Below are 20,636 nucleotides of genomic sequence, written 5' to 3' on the forward strand. Positions count from 1 at the left end.
AAACCGAGGCATTCTTTCCCATCGTACCTTCCCTCGCTGGGCTTCATGATACAGAGTCTGATCTTCTGTACCTCAGTTTCCCCATCTGGAAAGCAGGAAATCTCATGTTTCTGTATAGGTTCTGTGTCTGAATGCTGCTGGGTCTGCATGGGCCCAGAGAGGACCAGGTCTGAGCCCATGTGATGGACAGGCTTGTTGCCCTGGAGACAGCACCGCATTGCCATTACAATGATTTAGTTTGCACTCCCTTTCCTGGGCCCAACGTGATTTTGGGTCCTCGAGGGCCTATGATCACACATCCCTTTTCTTCATCTGTCCCCAGGGACCTGGCCCCCCGGGACATCTCTGGCACATCGGACCCATTTGCCCGTGTGTTCTGGGGCAGCCATAGTTTGGAAACTTCGGTGAGCGGGGCAGCGAGCTGGGCGGGAGTGGAACACCCCTCAGTGGGTGGAGCCAGTCACCCAGTCGCCCCTCCCACTCACTGCCCTTTCTGCCCTTAGACCATCAAGAAGACCCGCTTCCCACACTGGGATGAGGTGTTGGAGCTGCGGGAGGCTCCGGGGACCACGTCCCCGCTGCGAGTGGAACTCTGGGATTGGGACATGGTGGGCAAGAATGACTTCCTGGGTATGGTGAGCGTCCCTTCCACTAACGAGCGCCCTCTGTGGCTCCCCAGTGTCTCTACCGAGCAGGCAGGCGAGATGGTGCAGAGGGTGGGTACCATGGCCAGCTTGAGTAGTGGAGTCTCACTGTCCATGGGTCAGCCAAAGGTTGTAGTGACCTGCCGAAGGCTACAGGGTGGGCGGGCCTAAGGCCATCTGCATTGACGTAACCCTGCCACCAACCAGTGCAGTTGACAGTCATTAACCACCTTTTGCACATGACAAAATTGAGGTTTGGAGTAGTGAAGGGGCCTTGCTAAGGCCCCGAAGCTCTTAGCTCTGCTCTGGGAAGATGGCGCCAGGCTTGGCTGAGGCTGTGGCCATGACAGCAGTATTGTGCTCACCACCAGGTCACTGTGTGTCCCAGGGTGAGCCACATCTCACCAAGACTTAGCTTTATTCAAGTATAAGTGTCCCCTGAAGGCCCTAACTGCCCTCGAGAGAGAGGAGGAAGTGGACCCTGGCTGGCTAGATGCCATCCCTGGGTAGCAGTCCAAGCTCTTCCTCCAGGGCTGGGCGAGCCCGTGCCGGGCAGGACAGGTCCTCCAGCTGAAGTCTGTGTGTCTTCTGCAGGTGGAGTTCACCCCACAGACCCTGCAGCAGAAGCCACCCAATGGCTGGTTCCGGCTCCTGCCCTTTCCTAGAGCTGAGGATTCTGGGTAAATGTGGGTGCCTAGGGAGGGGCTCCTCCGCTTGTGAGCAGTTTATCATGGGTGCTGGCTCGAGCCTGCCGGTTCCCTCCCACACATCACTGTGCTGTGGTCCCCTAGTCACATGTCCCCAGGGTGTTCCTGCAGGTACTTACAGCGCTCCACCCGACAGGCTGGCCCACCGGATGTGTGTCGGAATGCCGGGTTTCCTCAGGCCACCTCTGCTTTATCTCTTGCTTTATTATGCAGTGTCAGGGATTGAACCTACGGCCTTGGCTGTGCTAGGCAGGACCTCTGCTACCACCCTGCGTAGCTGGGCCAACAATGTCTGTGCACACTGAGCACACAGCCCCCAGCCCCTTCATTCTTCCCCTGCTTATGCCTCTCCATGCCATCCATTCACATACCTGACTGCCCACTTGCATCCACAGCACCCACATCTTTTTTTTAAGATTTATTTATTTATTGATTTATTTATTATATGTAAGTACACCATAGCTGTCTTCAGACATATCAGAAGAGGGAGTCAGATCTCGTTACGGATGGTTGTGAGTCACCATGTGGTTGCTGGGATTTGAACTCCAGACCTTCAGAAGAGCAGTCAGTGCTCTTACCCACTGAGCCATCTCACCAGCGGCACCCACATCTTTTTGCTTTGCTTGGTTTTCCCCTTGTGTCTCTCGCCCCTTCCTGTGCTCATGTCTCTCATTTTGGGCTAGCCTGCACTCACACCCCCTTCCGTATGGTTTTTTAATTCTGGGCTAGCCTGCCGTTCTGCCTGTCCTGCGTGTGTCTGCACATCTGGCCATGGCCCCCACTGTGATGCCTCCACACACTGCCTTCCTCCACCCCCATTCCTCTTCCTGTCCATTTCGGTCCCCACTGCCTTCCTTGGTTTTCCCCTTGCGTCTCTTGCCCCTTCCTGTGCTCATGTCTTTCATTTTGGGCTAGCCTGCACTCACACCCCCTTCCATATGGTCTGCTCCACTCTGGGCTAGCCTGCACTCACATCCCCTTCTTTATGGTCTGCTCCACTCTGGGCTAGCCTGCACTCACATCCCCTTCCTTATGGTCTGCCTCATCTAGGGGGAACCTGGGTGCCCTGCGGCTGAAGGTGCGCCTCACTGAGGACCGGGTCCTGCCTTCCCAGTACTACCAGCCTCTCATGGAACTGCTTCTGGAGTCGGTGCAAGGGCCGGCGGAGGTGGGTGTGGCAACGGGTGCCTTGATCTGGGATGCTGGATCCGGGGCATATCGCCCAACCCTGGGGAACAGGGGAACGCTGTGCTTTGGGCCCCTGTTCACCTGTCTGCTCTCCTGTCCCCGCTCAGGAGGACACCACCAGCCCCCTGGCTCTGCTAGAGGAGTTGGCCTCTGGGGACTGTCGTCAGGACCTTGCCACCAAACTGGTGAAGCTGTTCCTGGGCCGGGGCCTGGCCGGGCCCTTTCTAGATTACCTCACAAGGCGTGAGGTGGCTCGAACCAGTGAGTTTCCCACAGGGTCCGTCCCAGATGCCACTCCCCAAGAATGGCTCTGCAAAGGATCTCCAGGGGAGAAACTAACTCTTATGTGTCGGGGAGTCCATGCTGTGATCCCTGGAGGGCTGAGAGTCCTGGTCCAGCTTCAGGTGCTGTGTGACCCCAGGCAGCTCGCCAAACCACTCTGGGCTTTGGAACTGTGAACACAGTTGACATTTTGGGTTCTTCCTGATTTTTTTTTTAAATTTATTTATTATATGTAAGTACGCTGTAGCTGTCTTCAGACACACCAGAAGAGGGCATCAGATCTCTTTACGGATGGTTGTGAGCCACCATGTGGTTGCTGGGATTTGAACTCAGGACCTTAGGAAGAGCAGTCGGTGCTCTTACCTGCTGAGCCATCTCACCAGTCCCCTGATTTTTTTTAATTGGGTATTTATTTCATTTACATTTCCAATGCTATCCCAAAAGTCCCCCACACGGTCCCCCACCCACTCCCCCACCCACCCACTCCCACTTCTTGGCCCTGTCGTTCCCCTGTACTGAGGCATATAATCTTCCTCATTTTTGAGGCTGAAAGAATCAAATCCCCACCATGGGTGAGCAGGGCGAGCTGGGTCCATTCCCCTCCACCCCAGCAAACACATGTCCCTATTCTCCCAGATGACCCCAACACCCTCTTCCGTTCTAACTCCTTGGCATCCAAGTCGATGGAACAGTTCATGAAGGTGAGTGGGTGCAAGCGGCTTCCTCCCCTGCTGCTCACCGGGGCCTCAGAGCCTGCTGGCCCCAAGTGGCATTAGGTGGCTGAGCTGGGTACTGGTGGCAGGTGCCTCGCTTCAGCCCTGGGCGGCACCCTTGGACACAGCTGGCCTAGCTCTGAAATCTCCCTGCACACCCCCCTGCCCCAGCCCAGGGTGTTCCCTGCCACCCTTAGCCGCTCCGTGTGGCCCCTGCCCTCAGCTCGTGGGCATGCGCTACCTGCACGAGGTCCTGAGGCCGGTGATCAGCCGCGTCTTCGAGGAGAAGAAATATATGGAGCTGGACCCTTGCAAGATGGACCTGAACCGCTCTCGGTGAGTGAGGCGGGTGGGGTGGCCCAGGCCTCCAGCCACTCCTTATCCTTTGCAGCCATTCCATAGGCTGCTCTGTGCTAGGTGCCACCTGCCTAGGGGACATGTGTAACCTCCAGGTCTCCATGTGCTGTTGCCACTTGGGCTGTTCTGGGCTGGACTGGGAAACTCAGAGACCCTGAGTTCAAATCCTGCCTCTGCCTCTCCCACACCTTGTGACTTGACCTGACACTTGGGGGCGCTGTGAGCACTTCTGTGTTTTGTATGTAAAGCTCAGACAAGGAGGGTGCTGGAAAATGCTGTTGGCCCAAGTTGGTATCATCCAGGAATCGTCTGTGAGATTGGGGAAGGTTAGGTTGTGAATAAAAGCCACACCCCTGTAGGTTCTTTCTTCCTTCTTTCCAGAATATTCTTTGCTATAGTCAGAGGGCTGGCTTCTATGCTGGACAGTAATGAGACTAATAGATTCCCCACACCTCTGACCATCCTGGGTGAGATCCCAGCATCAAGGGAGCTCCCTGTCCAAGATCACAGAACTGGGGAGTTGCAAAGTAGGAATTGAATCCAGGCTCCAAGTAGAAGGGCAGAGTTACCTGTGAAACTCCCAGGGGATCTATGCAGGCCATGGGAGCCTCACAGGCAATGGGACACTGGGGACCTCTGATTCCAGGGTTGGTCCTGACTTCCAATCTCAGGTTTGCCACCTGCTTGCAAGGTCACATGGATGGGCCTCAGTTTCTAAGTCTGTTAGATAGGAGGAGTCAGATACTCAACTCATGAGTCACTGTAAGGACCACATGGGGCTATGCCAGGGGGTGATGTGTTAGACACAGGGGCTGAGAGCTTCTTGCTGGAGGACACCGGGCAGTGGGGACAGTATGAGCCAAAGGCCCTGAGTTTGGAACATCTGATGTGTCCATGCTGAAGACACCCAGAGCTAGAGCTTGTAACCTTGAGTGACAGGGGTGGGGGGATGGCCATTCTGAGGAGGTGACAGTTCTGCTGCTCCAGCACCTTCCAGGACAAAGGAACAGCCCCTTCAAAGACTCTGAGAAAGAACTCCCCTCTGGTGTTCAAGCTCTGGCTGGGAGCCTGGTGTCAGGGGAGGGTGGGGCTGGTGGGGGGAGCCTGGCTTGAGGGGAGGGAGGCACAGTGGAGGCTGCAGATGGGGTGCTCTGACTGGAGGTCCTGCCTGCTGCCTGCTTCCTGCAGGAGGATCTCCTTCAAGGGCACGCCCACGGAGGAGCAGGTACGGGAGACCAGCCTGGGACTGCTGACCGGATACTTAGGGTCCATTGTGGACGCCATTGTGAGCTCTACAGGGCGCTGCCCACTTGCCTTGCGCTTGGCCTTTAAGCAGCTCCAGCGGTGTGTGGAGAAGCGCTTCCCTGGGATAGAACATCAGGTGAGCTGGGCTCCATAGGGACCAGGGACGATGTGGATGTTGGGCTGGGCCGGGGAACCTTGTCCAGGGTCACATGCAGAACCAGGTCAACAGTCAAAGGTGACACCAGGACCTAGGCTGCTCAGACTTGAGTATGTGTGTCCTGGTGGAGGGAGAGTATTCCTAGCAGGACCTGGGACCCTGGGGAACCAATGCTGATGACTGATGAAGGTGATGGTGATCATGGTGATGGCGGTGATGAAGATGATGATGTCGATAATGGTAATGGTGATGATAATGGTGGTTCTGATGATGATGGTGGTGGTGGTGGTGATGAGAGCAGAAGGGATGGGGAAGGACAGGACTAGGATGAAGGCTGAGTGGGTTCGGCAGGTGCCAGACTTTCCCAGCTTGGATACAGAAGGTAGAAACTGGGAGCTATGGTTTTGGGCCAGGTGAGGCACATGAACAGTGCAGATGTAGCATTGGAGGGAGTGGTGGAGACTGTGGCAAAATGTGACAGAGACCACTCAGGCCAATGGTCTACATAGGAATGGCCCCAGTCTCTCTGCTTCTTCAGAACTTTTTTTCTCACTGCTATGTTGGTGCTCACAAACACCAGGCATGTACTCTGCCACCGAGCCAGGGTCTATCCCTGTCTTCGCTTCTTTGAAATAGAACCTTGCTAAGTTTCCAAGGCAGACCTTGAACTTGCGATTGTCTTGAGTCAGTCTCTCTCTCAAATATCTGGGACAACAGACAGGCCTTTGCCCTAAACTAGGCTGAGCTGGGTATCTTCCTTCCTTCCTTCCTTCCTTCCTTCCTTCCTTCCTTCCTTCCTTCCTTCCTTCCTTCCTTCCTTCCTTCCTTCCTTCCTTCCTTCCTTCCTTCCTTCCTTCCTTCCTTCCTTCTTTCCTTCTTTCTTTCCCCCTTCCTTCTTCCTCCCCCCTTTCTCCTCCTATCTTGCCAGCTTCCAGGATTCTATGTAAAGTCTCCCCGTTTTGAAACACAGGGGTTAATTCACCCAGACAAGAGCGATCCACCAATCAAGAGCCATTTGGAGTCAGTCACCCCATGTCTAAGTTGTCCTGGGCCATGGGCTACCAGCCTGAGATCCCTGTTTTAACAAGGTTCAGTACACAACCTGAGGTGGCTGTCCCGGGGAGCTTGGTGGCACAAGCCTGTAATCTCAGGTACCCAGGAGGCTGCAGCAGGAGGATCTTAAGTTCAAGGCCAGCCTGTGCAACAGGCAGAGGTGATTGTTACTATCTTAAGTTACAAATGAAATCAGCAAGACTCTTTTCTCTTTAAGATTTATTTATGTGCGTGTGTGTGTGTGTGTAGGTGTGCAAGCTCAGAGTCCAGGGAGTGTCATATGAGCCCCTGGCATTCCAGACATTTGTGATGTCCCTAATATGGATGCAGAGATCCAAACCAGGGTCTCCTGATAGGTAGAGCAGTAAGCGCTGTTATCCACAGAGGCAACTCTCCAGCCCCAGCCAGACTTTAACTTTTACCCAGTGCTAGGTGCAGACCACTTAGCAGAAAGATCTAGAAATCTGCTGAACACTGGCAACGTCACAGCCCAGTTCTTGCAGCCTGAGCTAAGAGCTTTGGACGTATATAACACTTCTCTCTATGTGTCCTGCTTACGGATGGGGAAACTGAGCCCAGAGAGCTTGAGATTTGCTCCCCAGCTTCCCCATCCTCCCTCCCACACGGGGTAGAGCTCTAGCCTCCCATCTAGAGGTGGCGGAGGTGGCATTGCTTCCCACTTTGCCTGGCTATCACCTGGGCCGACTCATAGGTGTTAAGTGGGACACAGCTGAGTGGGGAGGAGCGAAAGAGAGCAGGAGGCCAGCTCCCAAGAGTCAGCTCAGCTGGGGAAGCCAACATCAGTGATAGCCACGTGTCACCAGTGGGCAGGGACCACGGAATTTCTCAGATCATGAAGGTAGGGAGCCTCGGACACCGCCAAATCACAGGATTCATTATGGCATTTTAATACGTGTGTGTGTGTGTGTGTGTGTGTGTGTATGTGTGTGTGTAGAGAAATGTGTCATGTAGCCCAGGCTAGCCTCTTCTAACTTATTACATAGCCAAGGATGACTGTTCCAGTTTGCTTTTTACTGCTGTCCATCATGGAGGGAACTCAAGGCAGGAACCTGGTGGCAGGAGCTGATGCAGAGGCCATGGAGGGATGCTGCTTACTGGCTTGCTCACTCAGCTTGCTCAGCTTGCCTTCTTATAGAACCCAGTACCGCCAGCCCAGGGATGGCCCTGCCCACAGTGAGTGGGGTCAGTGGGCAGGACCAGCGGGCAGGACCCTCAGGACCCTCCCACATTTATCATTAGTTAGAAAAAGGCTCTCACAGGTTTGCCCACGGGCAATCTGACAGAGAGACTCTTCTCCACTGAGGGTTCCTCTTTCTAGGTAACTCCAGCTTGTATCAAGTTCACACACACACACACACACACACACACTAGCCCAGTGACTTCAAACTTGTGACTCCTCTCTGCCTTCATCTCCCACAGGCTGGAGTCACAGGCGTGTGCCACCACAGCCAGTTTCTGCGGCACTGGGGCGAAACCTGGGCTTCCGTGCACACTCCAGCTTCAGATGCACCCACAAACTTTTTTATTTTTCATTTTGAGACAGGGTACTATTATTAGGTTGCCTGGGCTGCCCTGGAACATACTCTGTAGCCCAGGCTAGCTTTGAACTTGTGACCCTCCTGCCTCAACCTCTGTTTAGATGGGATGATAGGCCTGTGCCACCAGCCCTGGCTCACATGTACTTTGATGAACTAATGTTGGGGGCCAAAATGACCTGGGGACCTGCCTGGGATGAAGTGGTGGTTTGGGGACATATCAGGGCTCTGGCTGGGAAAGGCTCCTCTCACCGGAAGCCTTGGGCACAGTCACTGCACTGGGGTGGGGGTGGGGGGCATCAGCAAAGCCAACATGCCCAGGAAGCTAGCACACTCCAGGGTGGCTATTGTCATAGGTGTGACTGACACCCCCAAATTAACACAGGCATGACATATTCCTGGGGGGAGCGAGCTGTGTGGGAAGTCCGCAGAGGGACTCAGTGGGACTGGGACAAGGTGTACTCAGGTGGGCTCTGCAGCCTGACAGCCTGGGCTTTCTACTGAGCCTCGGTTTCCTCAGAAACCAAATGTGGTTGAAGACTGAATGTGCCTCTTGAGGGCTAGAGACACTCATGACCTTTGACCCTTGGGGCACTGCCTGTGAGGAGACTGGACAGCAGGAGAGTGGTAAATGACACTGCCTCTGCTGTTGAATGCTGGGTAACCTCGGGCCTCAGTTGTTGCCTCTCTAAAACTGGGTGTAACCTATCTCAGAGGAAGTGGTGAGTGAAAGGTATTGGGAGCAGAATATGGCCTGTTTTTTGTAACCATTGGTTGCAGATCTGGGTTTGAATCCCGACTCCTCTGCTGTGTGATCCTGAGCAAGCTACTTGGCCTCTCTGAGGCCGGCAGCAACATCTCTCTCCTCTGGCTCTGTGTTCCAAGCACAGGAGTCTGCTAAAACCAGTTTTGCCAGATCAGTTTCATCACCCCATTTTCCAGAGGGAGAAACTGAGGCAGAGAAGAGAATCCTCCTTGGCAGGCTAGGATAAGCCTTCTGACTCAACTCCCTCTCCCTCTTCTGGACAGCTAGTCTTTGTTGCCTCAGTTTCCCCAGCTGGGATGTGGGCTTCAGGGTCTGTCGTCTGTGATTCTCTGGCAGGATGTGAAGTACCTGGCCATCAGTGGCTTCCTCTTTCTGCGGTTCTTTGCACCTGCCATCCTCACACCGAAGCTGTTTGACCTCAGAGACCAGCACGCAGACCCCCAGACCAGCCGTTCCCTGCTGCTGCTCGCCAAGGTGTGTTTGTGTGTGAGTGTGTATATGTGTGTGAGTATGTATATGTATGAATGTGTGTGTGCACGTGTGTATGTGAGTATGTATAGGCATGTGTGTGTGAATGTGTGTGTGTGTGAATGTGTGTGTATGTGTGTCAGTGTATGTATGTATGTATGTATGTGTGTGTAGGTATATGTGTGTATGAGTGTGTATATGTGTATATGTGTGTGTTTGTGTATTTGTGTATGTATATATGTGTATATGTGTGAGTATGTGTATGTGTGAGTGTATGTATGCATGCATGTATGTATGTATGCATGTGTGTGAGTGTGTATGTATGTGTGTGTTTGTGTGTGAGTGTATATGTGTGTGAGTATGTATGAGTGTGTGTGTGCATGTGTGTATGTGTGTGAGTGTGTATATGTATGTGTGTGAATGTATGTGAATGTGTGTGTATATGTGAGTGTGTGTATGTGTGTCAGTGTATGTATGTATGTGAGTGTGTGTATAGGTATGAGTGTGTATATGTGTGTGTATGTGTGTGTGAGTGTGTCTTGTTCCCATGTCATGGGCTTGCTGGGCCACCGAGACTTGCCATATCACCCAGGCTGGCCTAGGACTCAAGGCAATCCTTCTGCCTCAGCCTCTTAAGTGCTGTGATTCTAAATGTACCACTGTGCCTAGCTTTCATTTGCTTCCCCCTCCTTTTGGCAGTCCTGGGAACTGAACATGGGACCTTAGGGGTGGTTGGCAATCACTCTACCACTGGGCTACAGCCTCAGCGCCTAACCCTCCTCTTCTTCCTCCTCCTATACTTAACTAGACCATCAAAACTCACTCCTTCCAGAAGAAACAGGAGAGGTGAACCAGCAGTCATTTATACCTTAGTATGAACTAAGCTATTCTTGACGAAGTACCTACAACTGTGGCTCTTGTGGGTCCCCAAGTTCACTTGATAGAAATGGGCAGTGCCAGGTGCTGAGTGTGCTCATCTGGGCAGGAGCTGGGGGTGCTGATCCCAAAAGGGGGGGGGTATCAGACAGTGCCCAAGGAATATGAGTGAGAGAAGCAGAATTTGGGGCCTCAGAGGGTGCTTGCCTCACAGTGCACTTGGCCTCTCCTCTTCTTTGCTCCAGGCTGTGCAGAGCATTGGGAACCTGGGCCAGCAGCTGGGCCAGGGCAAGGAGCAGTGGCTAGCCCCGCTCCACCCCTTCCTGCTGCAGAGCATCTCACGTGTGAGGGACTTCCTGGACCAGCTGGTGGATGTGGACAAGGATGAGGGTGAGTCCTGTGGTCCTTCCACTCCTGGCTTGTCCCCCACCCCCACCCCCCGGGACCACCCAACATACCACTCCCTTAGTCCCCAGTACTAAGACTCTGGACCTGCAGCTCAACTAGTCAGTCAACTAACGTTTTGGGTCGGGCTTGGTTAGGTCATCTCTGCCAATGTGGCAGTGTGGTAGGGTCATGGCATGGAATCTCTGGTATGGGCATGCTCATTAAATCCCTGTTATGGGGCTGGTGAGATGGCTCAGTCGGTAAGAGCACCCGACTGCTCTTCCGAAGGTCCGGAGTTCAAATCCCAGCAACCACATGGTGGCTCACAACCATCTGTAATGAGATCTGGACACTCTTCTGGTGTGTCTGAAGACAGCTACAGTGTACTTACATATAATAAATAAATCTTAAAAAAAAATCCCTGTTATGTAACAGGTACCACCCCAAAGGCCTGTGACTGAGACTTAGTGGAGTCGAGCTTGCTTTGCGTGTATGAGGTCCTAGGTTCAACCCCGGCACTAAAAAAAAAAAAAAGAAAGATAAGATAGATCCCCCTGCAGGTTTTTCAGATAAAGTCATTTCATGAGGGAGAAATGACTCAGTAGGTAAAGTGCTGAGCAAACTTGAGGATCTGAGTTCAAATTCCCAGTCACCTAAAATCCAGGCTTGGCTGTGCCTGCTAACAGCCCTGGCCTTGGAGGTGTGAAGGCAGGCAGATCATCTGGGATTCCCTGGCCAGCCACTGTAGTCAAAATAGTGAGCTCCAAGCTCAACAAGTGGCCCAGTCTCAAAGAATAAATTGGGGAGCAACAGAGAAAGACTCTAGATGTCTCCACGTGCACACATGTACACACAATACACACACCCATGCACACATGCACGCAAATGCAGATATGGACAAAACGTACAAATGCACACACGTGTACACACAATACACACATGCAGACATGCGCACACATGTACAAAGGCACACATATGTACAAATATATACATGCATTTATATACATGCACACACATGCATGCACATGCACAGACATACACACATGCAGAGACATGCACACACATGTACAAACATACACACACTTGTATATACATGCATACAAACACACATGTACACACATGCATGCACCACACATACCAAAAAAGGGAGTGAGACAGAAGAAAATCCTGGACTTATTCATAGAATCTCACTCTCATGGGGACCATGTTGTAAGACAATTATCAAGGGCTGAGGCGCGGTGGCACACGCTTTTAATCCCAGCACTCAGGAGGCAGAAACAGGTGGATTTCTGAGTTTGAGGCCAGCCTGGTCTACAGAGCGAGTTCTAGGACAGCCAGGTCTACACAGAGAAACTCTGTCTCAAAACAAAACAAACAAGATAGCAAATAAAACAACCAGGCTGGAGAAGGAACTCAGTGGTTGAGAGCACTGGCTGCTCTGCCAGAAGACCTGGACTTGTTCCCAGCTCCTACATGACAGCTCACACCTGTCTGTAACTCCAGTTCTAGGGGATCTGACACCCTAACACAGACACGCATGCAGGCTAAACACCAATGCACATGATGAAATAAAAATAAATAAAACCACTAAAAAATTATTGAAAAAAACTCCCACCAAAACCAACCCAAACTATGCAACCAACCAACCAAATAAACAAAAAAGACAATAGCCAAGCTGATGGGGTGTCAGGGAGTTACCAAGGAAGGGGGGGTGTTGGGAGGGCGAAGGCGGTGTCGACATCTTTATTCCCAACATTCAGGGGGCAGAAACCAGAGAGGCCTGGTCTATGGAGAGTTCTAGGCCAGGCAGGGTGTCACAGTGAGATCCAATCTAATGAAAGAGAGAAAAGGAAGATGAAAAGACAGGGAAGAGAAGAGACGGCCCCGAGTGGGCCTCCCTGGTGCCACTAGAATGACACTCTGGAGTATGCGCTGTGACTCTTTTGGAGTGTTGTTTAATTGACATCAGCTCCCGTATGGACGCTGCCCCGTGCCCCAAGAATGGAGTCAGAGTTTATCTGGACTGCTGTTTTATTTATTTATTTTTTCCTCAAAGTCCCCCTCCTCTGACTCACCAAGCACCAAGCACCTGTTTACTCAAGCGCGGATGCAACGTTGGGTTCAGAGCGCCACCTAGTGTTAGTGCTGTGGAATGACTGCGGACTCAGGCAACGGGGCACAGACCCAAACCAGGACTTAAACACACTCCAGTTTGCTCTTATCAGAGATTCTTCTGGCCTCAGAGATAGCGACGGGGGCGAGGATGGCTTCTTTGGGGCTTCTGTCTGGGCAAGCAGAATAGTTAAATGGCGTCTTGGTTCAAGATGGAGTCACTCTGGCTGAGATTTGGAGAACCAGTGTCAATGCCAGAGTGAGCCAGCACGTGCAAAGGCCCTGGGGTGGGAACAGAGGACAACAGATGAGAGAAAGAGAAAGGGGTTAAAGAAAGAAAGAAATGGGGTGCTAAAAAGCTGTGGGAGAACTGGGGCTTGTTTGGGAGTGGTGTCATGTAGCCCTCTGAAACAGAGGACTTGGGGTGGAGGGCACGACAGAGTGGGGGGCTCAGATCACATAAGGGTAACCTGGGCAGTGGAGAGCCCTGGTTGTGGTGGTCTGGGGGTGAGGTGGGATATCTGGGACAGAGAGAGGTCTGCAGCCTGGAGCTTGAAGCTGGCTGGGACATCGCTGGATTGACTAGGACAGCTGCAGTCTCACATGCAGGGCCCTGGCCTCGCAGAGAGACCTGGGTTCCACTTTCCCCAGCTGCTGACCCCTCCTTTGTCACAGCTGGTGGGAGGGGCCAGGGGGGGTGGCTGGTGGCTGAAGGAGTGACACCTGAGGTCATAGCTTTAGACTTCCTGCCCCTTGGCAGGTGCTAGAGAACCCAACGATGGCAGAGTCCCACACCCTCTTTCTCGATTTCCCAGAGGCCGGGGGTCCAGCCTGCGTCCTGGTCCAACCCTCAACCATTGTTCGAGAAGGCTTCCTGCTGAAGCGCAAGGAGGAGCCTGGGGGCCTGGCCACGCGCTTTGCCTTCAAGAAGCGCTACTTCCGGCTTAGTGGGCGGGACCTCTCCTACTCCAAGACTCCGGAGTGGCAGGTGGGACTCCAACATGCCCCGCCCCCAAGCTCCCACCTCCTGCCCCCTCCCATCAGAGCAGCTGTTCCAAACTTTTGGCTTACTCCCAGCTTGGGGCCAGCATGGCCTGCGACAGGGATGCTGGGCATGCTCTCCCAGGTGTGGACACGTGGGGGTGGAGGTGGGGGGCCACAAAGTCCACACCAAGCATCATAGGCTCACACACAGGATCCATCTGTCCTGATGGCTCTGAGCAGGTGTGTATCCGGGCACTCTCTCAGCTGCGCAATCACCCGTGTGTGTGTGTGTGTGTGTGTGTGTGTGTGTGTGTGTGTGTGTGTGTGTGTGCGCGCGCGCGCGCGCGTGTGCTGAGCTCTGTGCCCGCTGTCCTGTGCTAATGAGCGTAACCCGAGGGAGACTAGGACTTGGCTTGTGGGCACCGCTTGCAATTCATCAACTGGTGATGATGATTGTGGGACGGTGGTCCTGGTGATGATAGTTGTAATATGACAATGGTGGTGGTGATGATGATTGTCCTGGTGATGATGGTGACGGTGATATCGATAAAAGCAAACTCAGACCTAGAAAAACCGTGTCACTCAGCTGGCCGCAGAGCAGGACTGTGGAGAGGACACAACAGAGCTATCAGGAATTGAATATGGGGCCTCAAGCACTCCACCTGGTGCCACAGCCCTGTCCCTGGCGGCCCACAGGTTCACACATCCATCCCGCTGTCCTGCATCCGGGCTGTGGAGCATGTGGACGAGGGTGCCTTCCAACTGCCACACGTCATGCAGGTGGTGACACAGGATGGCGCCGGGTCATCACACACCACCTACCTCCAGTGCAAGGTGAGGCTTGGGGGCACAGCCAGGGGCGGGGTCTGTGGCTCAGCCTCACTCATCTTCTTCCGGCCTCCATCTCTTGCAGAACGTGAATGACCTCAACCAATGGCTGTCAGCCCTACGCAAAGCCAGTGCCCCCAACCCAGGCAAGCTGGCTGCCTGCCACCCTGGTGCCTTCCGCAGTGGGCGCTGGACCTGCTGCCTCCAGGCTGAGCGCTCAGGTGAGGTAGTGGGTATGCCACAGGCTCTATGGTCCCCATCTGCCAGTCAGCAGCATCCCACTTCCACCTGGGCGTGCAGTGCAACCTCCAGTGCATGACTTAATTTCTCTGTGCCTCAGTATTCTCATCTGGGAAGTGGGGTTGCAGACAGCCGGTACCTCCTTGGTCCTATTAGCTGATACCAAGTTGATATATTCAAAGTGTAGTATTAGCTTCATGCAAGTCCTGTTTCCAATATCCCTACTATGTGCCAGGTGCCCACAGCAGAGACAGATGTGTTGAAGTTAGATGGGGATATGATGACCATTGACAGGTCGCTCTGCTGTTGCTGGAGATGAATCCCTAGCCCTGAGCTCTCTACTCCTGACCCGCATCCCAGCTCCAGCTAAACACTTAAGGTGTTAGAATGACCAGCCTGAGGCTTTGTCTGAGACTGAGCCCCAAGGCAGGGATCAGGAAGGCTTCCTGGAGAAGGTGTTGCTTTGACTGGCTAGTGTGAAGTGGAGACAGTGAGTGAGAATGTGCAGAGCAGGAATCAGGATGAACAGAAGGGGCTGGAGCAGGGCTAGTGGATCTTTATGGTCTGTTTTGGCTTCCCTTCTCTTTCTGGGATAAAACACTCTGCCTGAAAGCAACTTAGGGGAAGAAAAGGTGAGTCTGAGACCATGGAACAACTCCATCTGCTGGCTCACCCACAGGTTTACACTTAGCCAGCTTTCTGATGCAGCCCAGGATCACCAGCATAGGGAATGGTGCCACCCACAGTGGGTTGGACCCACTAACAATCAACACAGATGTGACCACGGGATAATTTGATTTGGGCATTTTGTGATTTGAGAGCCTCCTCTTGGATGGCTCTATGCTGTGTAAAGTTGCTCAAGATCAACAGGGTCAGGATTCATGATGGAGACAGGGAGGCTAGGGGGGAGGCTGGAACCCACGCAGGAGCTACAGGGGGAGCTTGGCGAAGAGGAGGCTTGCACAGGTGAAGGCAGGATGTGATTGAGCCGGGGACAAGACTTTCCTGACAACGCTGTGTACCCTCAGCTGCTGGTTGTAGCCGCACACACTCAGCCATCACACTGGGAGACTGGAGTGACCCACTGGATCCTGACGCCGAGGCCCAGGCAGTGTATCGCCAGCTGCTCCTGGGGCGGGACCAGCTCAGGTGGGTGTCACCTGCCTCACCCCACCGTGGCCTCCTCACATTCATTCATCCCTGAAGAAGTGTTTCCCTCCCTCAGGGTTTCATGTAGTCCAGGCTAGCCTTGAACTCGCAGTGTGGCAGATACCCTTAAACTTCGGATCCTCCTGCTTGTATTTCCTCAGTGCTGGGCTTATGGGTGTGTGCCACCACAGCTCGTTTATGTGGTCTTGGGAACTGAGCCTCCGGCTTCATGCATGTTGGGCAAACTCTACCAACTGAACTGCAGGCTCAGCCCGTTTTCTTCCCATTCTTTTTCTATTTGCCCGTGCTAGGGATGGAACTCAGAGCTTTGTACTCTGCTGAGCTTCAGCTCAGCCCCACTGATCCATCTTCTATCACCCTGGCTAAGCTTTCAGATGTGTGTGGGCCGCCGTGGGGCCTCAGTGTCCAGGGGTGCAGAGCTTAGACTGGGATCGTCTCAGCCAAGGTTTATATGGCTATGACAAAACACTGATCAAGGAAACCTCTAAAGGAAAGCTTGTAATTCGGGGCTTATGGTTGCAGAGGGTTAGAGTCCATGATGGCAGACAAGACAGCAGGAGCAGCTCAGAGCTCACATCCTCATCCTAAAGCAGGAGGCAGAGAGAGCTAACTGGGTTAGCTAAAAGGTTTGAGCCTTTTGAAACCTCAAATCCCACTCCCAGTGATGCACCTCCTCCCACAAGGCCACACCTCTTCCAAAGGCCACACCCCTCTCACAGACCATTTCTCTTCCCACAAGGACACACCTCCTTTCACAAGGCCACTCTTCCTCCCACAAGGCCACACCTCCTCTCACAAGGCCACTCCTCTTCTCACAAGACCACACCCCTTTCACAAGGCCACACCCCAAAGGCAACGCCTCTTCCCACAGGACACACCTCTTTCTACAAGGCCACACCTCCTCTCACAAGGCCACTTTTCCTCCCACAAAGACATACCTCCTCTCACAAGAAGTGAGAACTTACAGAATGGGGGCTCCAGAGACTTAGGCATGATTGGTCTATATAACTTGGCTTCTGATCCTTCTTGGTGCCTTGGACACCTCCCTCCACCCCCCAGCTTCCTGGCCTTAAGAGCTTTGTTATTTAGTGACAGGTGTATCCCATCCCACTATGGAGAAAGTTCTGTACTGAGCTGCCTGAATTCAGATCCCGGCCAGTTAGGGGCTGTGTGGTTCTCAGCTTGTTATTTGGCCTCTCTGTGCCTCATATGAAAAAGGAGGTGATAGGACACTGACCTCATAGTACTGTCCTAAGGGTCAGAAGGTGATCCTGTGAAAGGACACCATATAACCTCCCATATGTAGGAGCTATTAGTATGCTGTGTGACAGTAGGTAAGTTCCTTGATCTCTCTGTGTGTCAGTGGTTTATCTGAACAGGATTATTGGTACCTCATGTAAGCTGGCTGTATAAGTAAATGAATTTATTCACATACAAGGCTTCTCAGTGTAGTGTCTGCTACTCTAGAAAGGTTTGTAGTGACTGAGTGGTGAAGGTTGTGATGATGGTGGTGGTGGTGGTGGTGATGATGACAATTGTGACCATGGTGATGATGAGATTTCTCCTACAAGCAGCAGAGAATCTTGGGTAGGAGCAGTGTTGAGCCTCAGAAACCAGCCTTGTCCCTTTTCCTATCAACCCTCAGGCTGAAACTGCTGGAGGACTCCAGCCTGGACACAGAAGTGGACCCTGGGAGGGATTCCAGAGCCTCAGATGGTAAGGGAGAAGAGTTCCATTCTTGTCCCTTACAGATGCATGCCCTGGTTTGCCAAGCACACCTGCTCTTGCATGCCCTCTTGTTTCCAGTTCACCGATGGGACAGTATCCTGGTGAATTTGGGGATTCTTTCTACACGGGGGGGGGGGTGGGCATCCTACAGCGTCAGGAGGTGAAATCTGGTAACAACCACCAGAAACCTGATGAACCCTGTGGCCTTTTCTTTCCCTCCAGGGCCCTGTGCCGAGGTTCTGGCCCAGCAGAGAGCAGCCACCACCCACCTGCTGCAGGTACTTGAAGACTTGGAGCAAGCCCATGAGGAGTTCCAGAAACGGGGATAGGGGCAAGTGGCCCTCTAGGATGCTGGATGCTGAGAAAGTGCCAGAGCCAGCTGGGGACAGAGCCATGGGGCCTCCCTGAGTATTCTTTGGCCCAGGCATCTTCTTGAGGCCCCCTTCTTCACTGCTTGGGGCCTCCCAGACAAAGCCTGGTCCTGTGTGCTCTGTAGCCAGCCAGGGCACAGGAGCCTTTGGTAGGGCCCAGTCTTGGACTGACCAAACCTCACTTTCTTCTCTGAGCCCGGAGTCGCAGCTTCACTGGACACAGCTCTTCCAATACCCGTGGCGCCCATCTCACCCCAAGCTGCTGGATACAGCTGTACCTGAACGCCAACCCTGGCGGACTCAGAAAAGCATTCAATAGGCTTGGCCAGGAACTTCCTGTTTTCCACTTCGGTTAGCCGCTGTGACCTCACAGATCCTTCTGTACTCCAATCTCATCTGGCAGCCCAACCTCAAGCTTCTGGAACCAGGTGTTCTCAGAAGAACAGACTGAGGGCCCAGCATGCCAATTCAGAGCCTCGAAGCCGGACACAGGCTCTTCCTCTCTCTTATACCCTGTATAAAGTGACGCGTGAGCATGCTTAGCTGTGACGTGTTAAAATCGGGGTACCCTAGGGCTCAGTCAGAAGCTCCTTAGCTAGAAACAGAGGTTCCCAGACCCTGCCCTAGCCACTGAATGCATCTGAGGGTCTGGGGTGGGGGCATCTGAATTCTGGGGCTCAATGATTCTGTGAGTGTGAGGTATGATTTGAGAGTGACCCACAGTGGAGGAACAGTCGGCTGGTGGAGCCTGTGAATTCAGAGTTTGCCTAAGACAGAAAGACAGGGTTTGGCGCTATCCCATGTGTGACCAGCAAGGGTCGCCTGGAACTGGGGCAGTTCCCACAGGCTTGGGTCCACCTGAGCTGCCAGAGCCTCTGATTAGAGGCTGCTTTCCCCTGCTCCTTGCTCCAGGGTAGGGTGGCATCGGTTCTCCTCATTCTCCTGGAGGGCTGCACGCAAGAGAATCCTGTCTACTTCTCTTGATGCTGCAAGACTGGGCGGTTACAAGACCCATGTTCTCACCCCACCCCACCCCACCCCCGCTCCCCCCCCCCCCCCCCCCCCCCCCCCCCCCCCCGCTGCGCCCCCCCCCTCCTCCCCGGCAGTGGTCCTCCGTTTGCTATTGTCTCCCAAGCCAACCCCGGTGTTCCACAGGAGTACGGTCACCCAGCACCCTTTCTTGGCAGAAAAAGGCCTGACAAGGAGAAAGACCATTTATTTCTCCACCCACAGTGGGACTGGTAGATTTTTTTTTTTTTCCAAAAGAGCAATTGCTGGCGTCCCTTTAAAGCTTGGCTGACTTCCATCCCAGCAGCCAATCCTCAGAGGCGGAGCTGGTGAGTTGCCTGGGCAACGGGCCTCTGGTTGGCCTGAGATCAGCCGCCCACCGCCCACTTTCAAGCAGGGAGAAGTTTAACGCTTTGCTGCCTGCTCAGCTTGATGCGTATATAGCCTGAACAAGGCCTCCTCCCCTCGCTCCTGAAGCCAGAAGTGGGTCTCAAATGTCCGGAGCGATTTAGTGGGGGAGAAGCCGATACAGAGGCAAGGACGATGTCTTTGCCTGGGATAGACAGAGGTCAAGAGATGGGCACAGGAAGAAGTAGTCAGGGTCCCGGGAAAGATAGACACAAGCACAAAGTTAAGATAGCCTCGTCCCCAATGGCCTGCGAAAAGCTACTTAGTAACTTGGGATTTCTACCCCATTGGCTTTGCAGTGCTCAGTGGGCAGGTGGCAGCGCTGACGTGGGTTAAGGGGTTGAGGCCCAGGGGTAGAGCGACCCCTGGAAGCCTTACAGAGTCCCCCCACTATCCCGTGCTTGACTCAAGTCCTGGGAAAGGGACGAGCCTATACAGATGTAATGGAGACACAGGTGGAATCCACAGGACATGTCATGGGGGCCTTTCTGTTCCTTTTCTCCCCAAGCTGGGAGAAGTCGAGAGGCACGTGGGTGTACGTGCGTGAGTGTGTGCGTGCAACAGGACACGTGTGCGTTTGTGTGTGGTGTGAAGGGCAAAGCGCCATCGTTTTCCATAGGGAAGTCGCCCTTGCTGGTGGTCCTATCTCTGCTGCTCTTGCCGGAAGCCACAGGTTGGAGCCACCTGACCTGGTGGGCTCCCATCACCCCCCCACAGCCACCAGCCAGATCCCCTTAGCGCTTCTGGCTCCTCCCGCCAAGCGGAGGGAGGCATGTGCCAGGCTAGAGGCAAGGCAAAAGGGAAGGTGGGCAACTCAAGCCTCAGGCCTTGGCCATGGCCTCAGATACCCCCTGGGCGGTGAGCTCAGCCAGCACGTTGTCTAGGTAGCTGGCGTCAGGGTAGCCGTGGCCAGTGAGGTTGGAACCAAACTCCGTCTTGTGGTGAATCTCATTCCACACCACGGTGTCCGACTCGCCCGTGGTGTTGGATGTTCCGATAGTGAAGATGAGTCTGCGTTCCCAGGCGGTGATGAGCAATCTCAGCACCTGGGGGGGAGGGGGGATGGGGATGGGGGGATGGGGGTGAATGTAACGGGCAGTCTGATCCTTATGCCTGTTACATTACACCATCCATTCACTACATAAAATTCTGTTTCTTTCAGAGTCTGTCATCAGTACAGGCAGGGCTTAGACCCCACTCTTAGTACTAAATAGTCACTTTGTGAATTAGTTCCCAGGATTAAAGATCTGGAGATTTCACAGGGCAATCTAAGGTGCTGGCTTTTTGGTTAAACAGTTAAGTAAAATCAGGCACCCTAAGTGTGAAGATGAAGGGTTTGAAGGGCTGCTTGGGTTCAAATCCTGCCTCTGCCACTTGGTTGCTGTGTG

At 53.5% G+C, this 20,636-nt stretch overlaps 2 protein-coding genes across 4 annotated transcripts in view; one reads left to right on the forward strand and one right to left on the reverse strand.

Annotated features, from left to right (window-relative positions):
* Nucleotides 1-18,797, forward strand: part of Rasal1 (RAS protein activator like 1) — a 31,107-nt gene extending 12,310 nt beyond the window's left edge. The window contains exons 6-21 of one of the 2 annotated variants that reach the window (XM_029478116.1): nt 323-404; nt 504-635; nt 1,239-1,324; nt 2,402-2,519; nt 2,647-2,800; nt 3,458-3,522; nt 3,758-3,870; nt 5,080-5,272; nt 9,005-9,142; nt 10,258-10,402; nt 13,327-13,499; nt 14,192-14,329; nt 14,409-14,544; nt 15,592-15,712; nt 17,379-17,449; nt 17,684-18,374. In XM_029478116.1, the coding sequence (XP_029333976.1) occupies nt 323-404; nt 504-635; nt 1,239-1,324; nt 2,402-2,519; nt 2,647-2,800; nt 3,458-3,522; nt 3,758-3,870; nt 5,080-5,272; nt 9,005-9,142; nt 10,258-10,402; nt 13,327-13,499; nt 14,192-14,329; nt 14,409-14,544; nt 15,592-15,712; nt 17,379-17,449; nt 17,684-17,790 (1,972 nt within the window). In that variant the 3' untranslated portion in view covers nt 17,791-18,374. Of the gene's footprint in view, nt 1-322; nt 405-503; nt 636-1,238; nt 1,325-2,401; nt 2,520-2,646; nt 2,801-3,457; nt 3,523-3,757; nt 3,871-5,079; nt 5,273-9,004; nt 9,143-10,257; nt 10,403-13,326; nt 13,500-14,191; nt 14,330-14,408; nt 14,545-15,591; nt 15,713-17,378; nt 17,450-17,683 lie in introns of those variants that run through there. The other variant, XM_029478117.1, reaches the window with a different exon arrangement.
* A 235-nt stretch (nt 18,798-19,032) lies between these two features.
* The window catches only part of Dtx1 (deltex E3 ubiquitin ligase 1), a 30,053-nt gene continuing 28,449 nt past the window's right edge, over nt 19,033-20,636 (reverse strand). For both annotated transcript variants that reach the window (XM_021162398.1, XM_029478051.1), the window contains exon 10: nt 19,033-20,294. In XM_021162398.1, coding sequence (XP_021018057.1) covers nt 20,070-20,294 — 225 coding nt within the window. In that variant the 3' untranslated portion in view covers nt 19,033-20,069. The remainder of the gene's footprint in view (nt 20,295-20,636) is intronic.

Source organism: Mus caroli, chromosome 5 (assembly GCF_900094665.2).
Source record: "Mus caroli chromosome 5, CAROLI_EIJ_v1.1, whole genome shotgun sequence".
NCBI classification, from domain to species: Eukaryota; Metazoa; Chordata; class Mammalia; order Rodentia; family Muridae; genus Mus; species Mus caroli.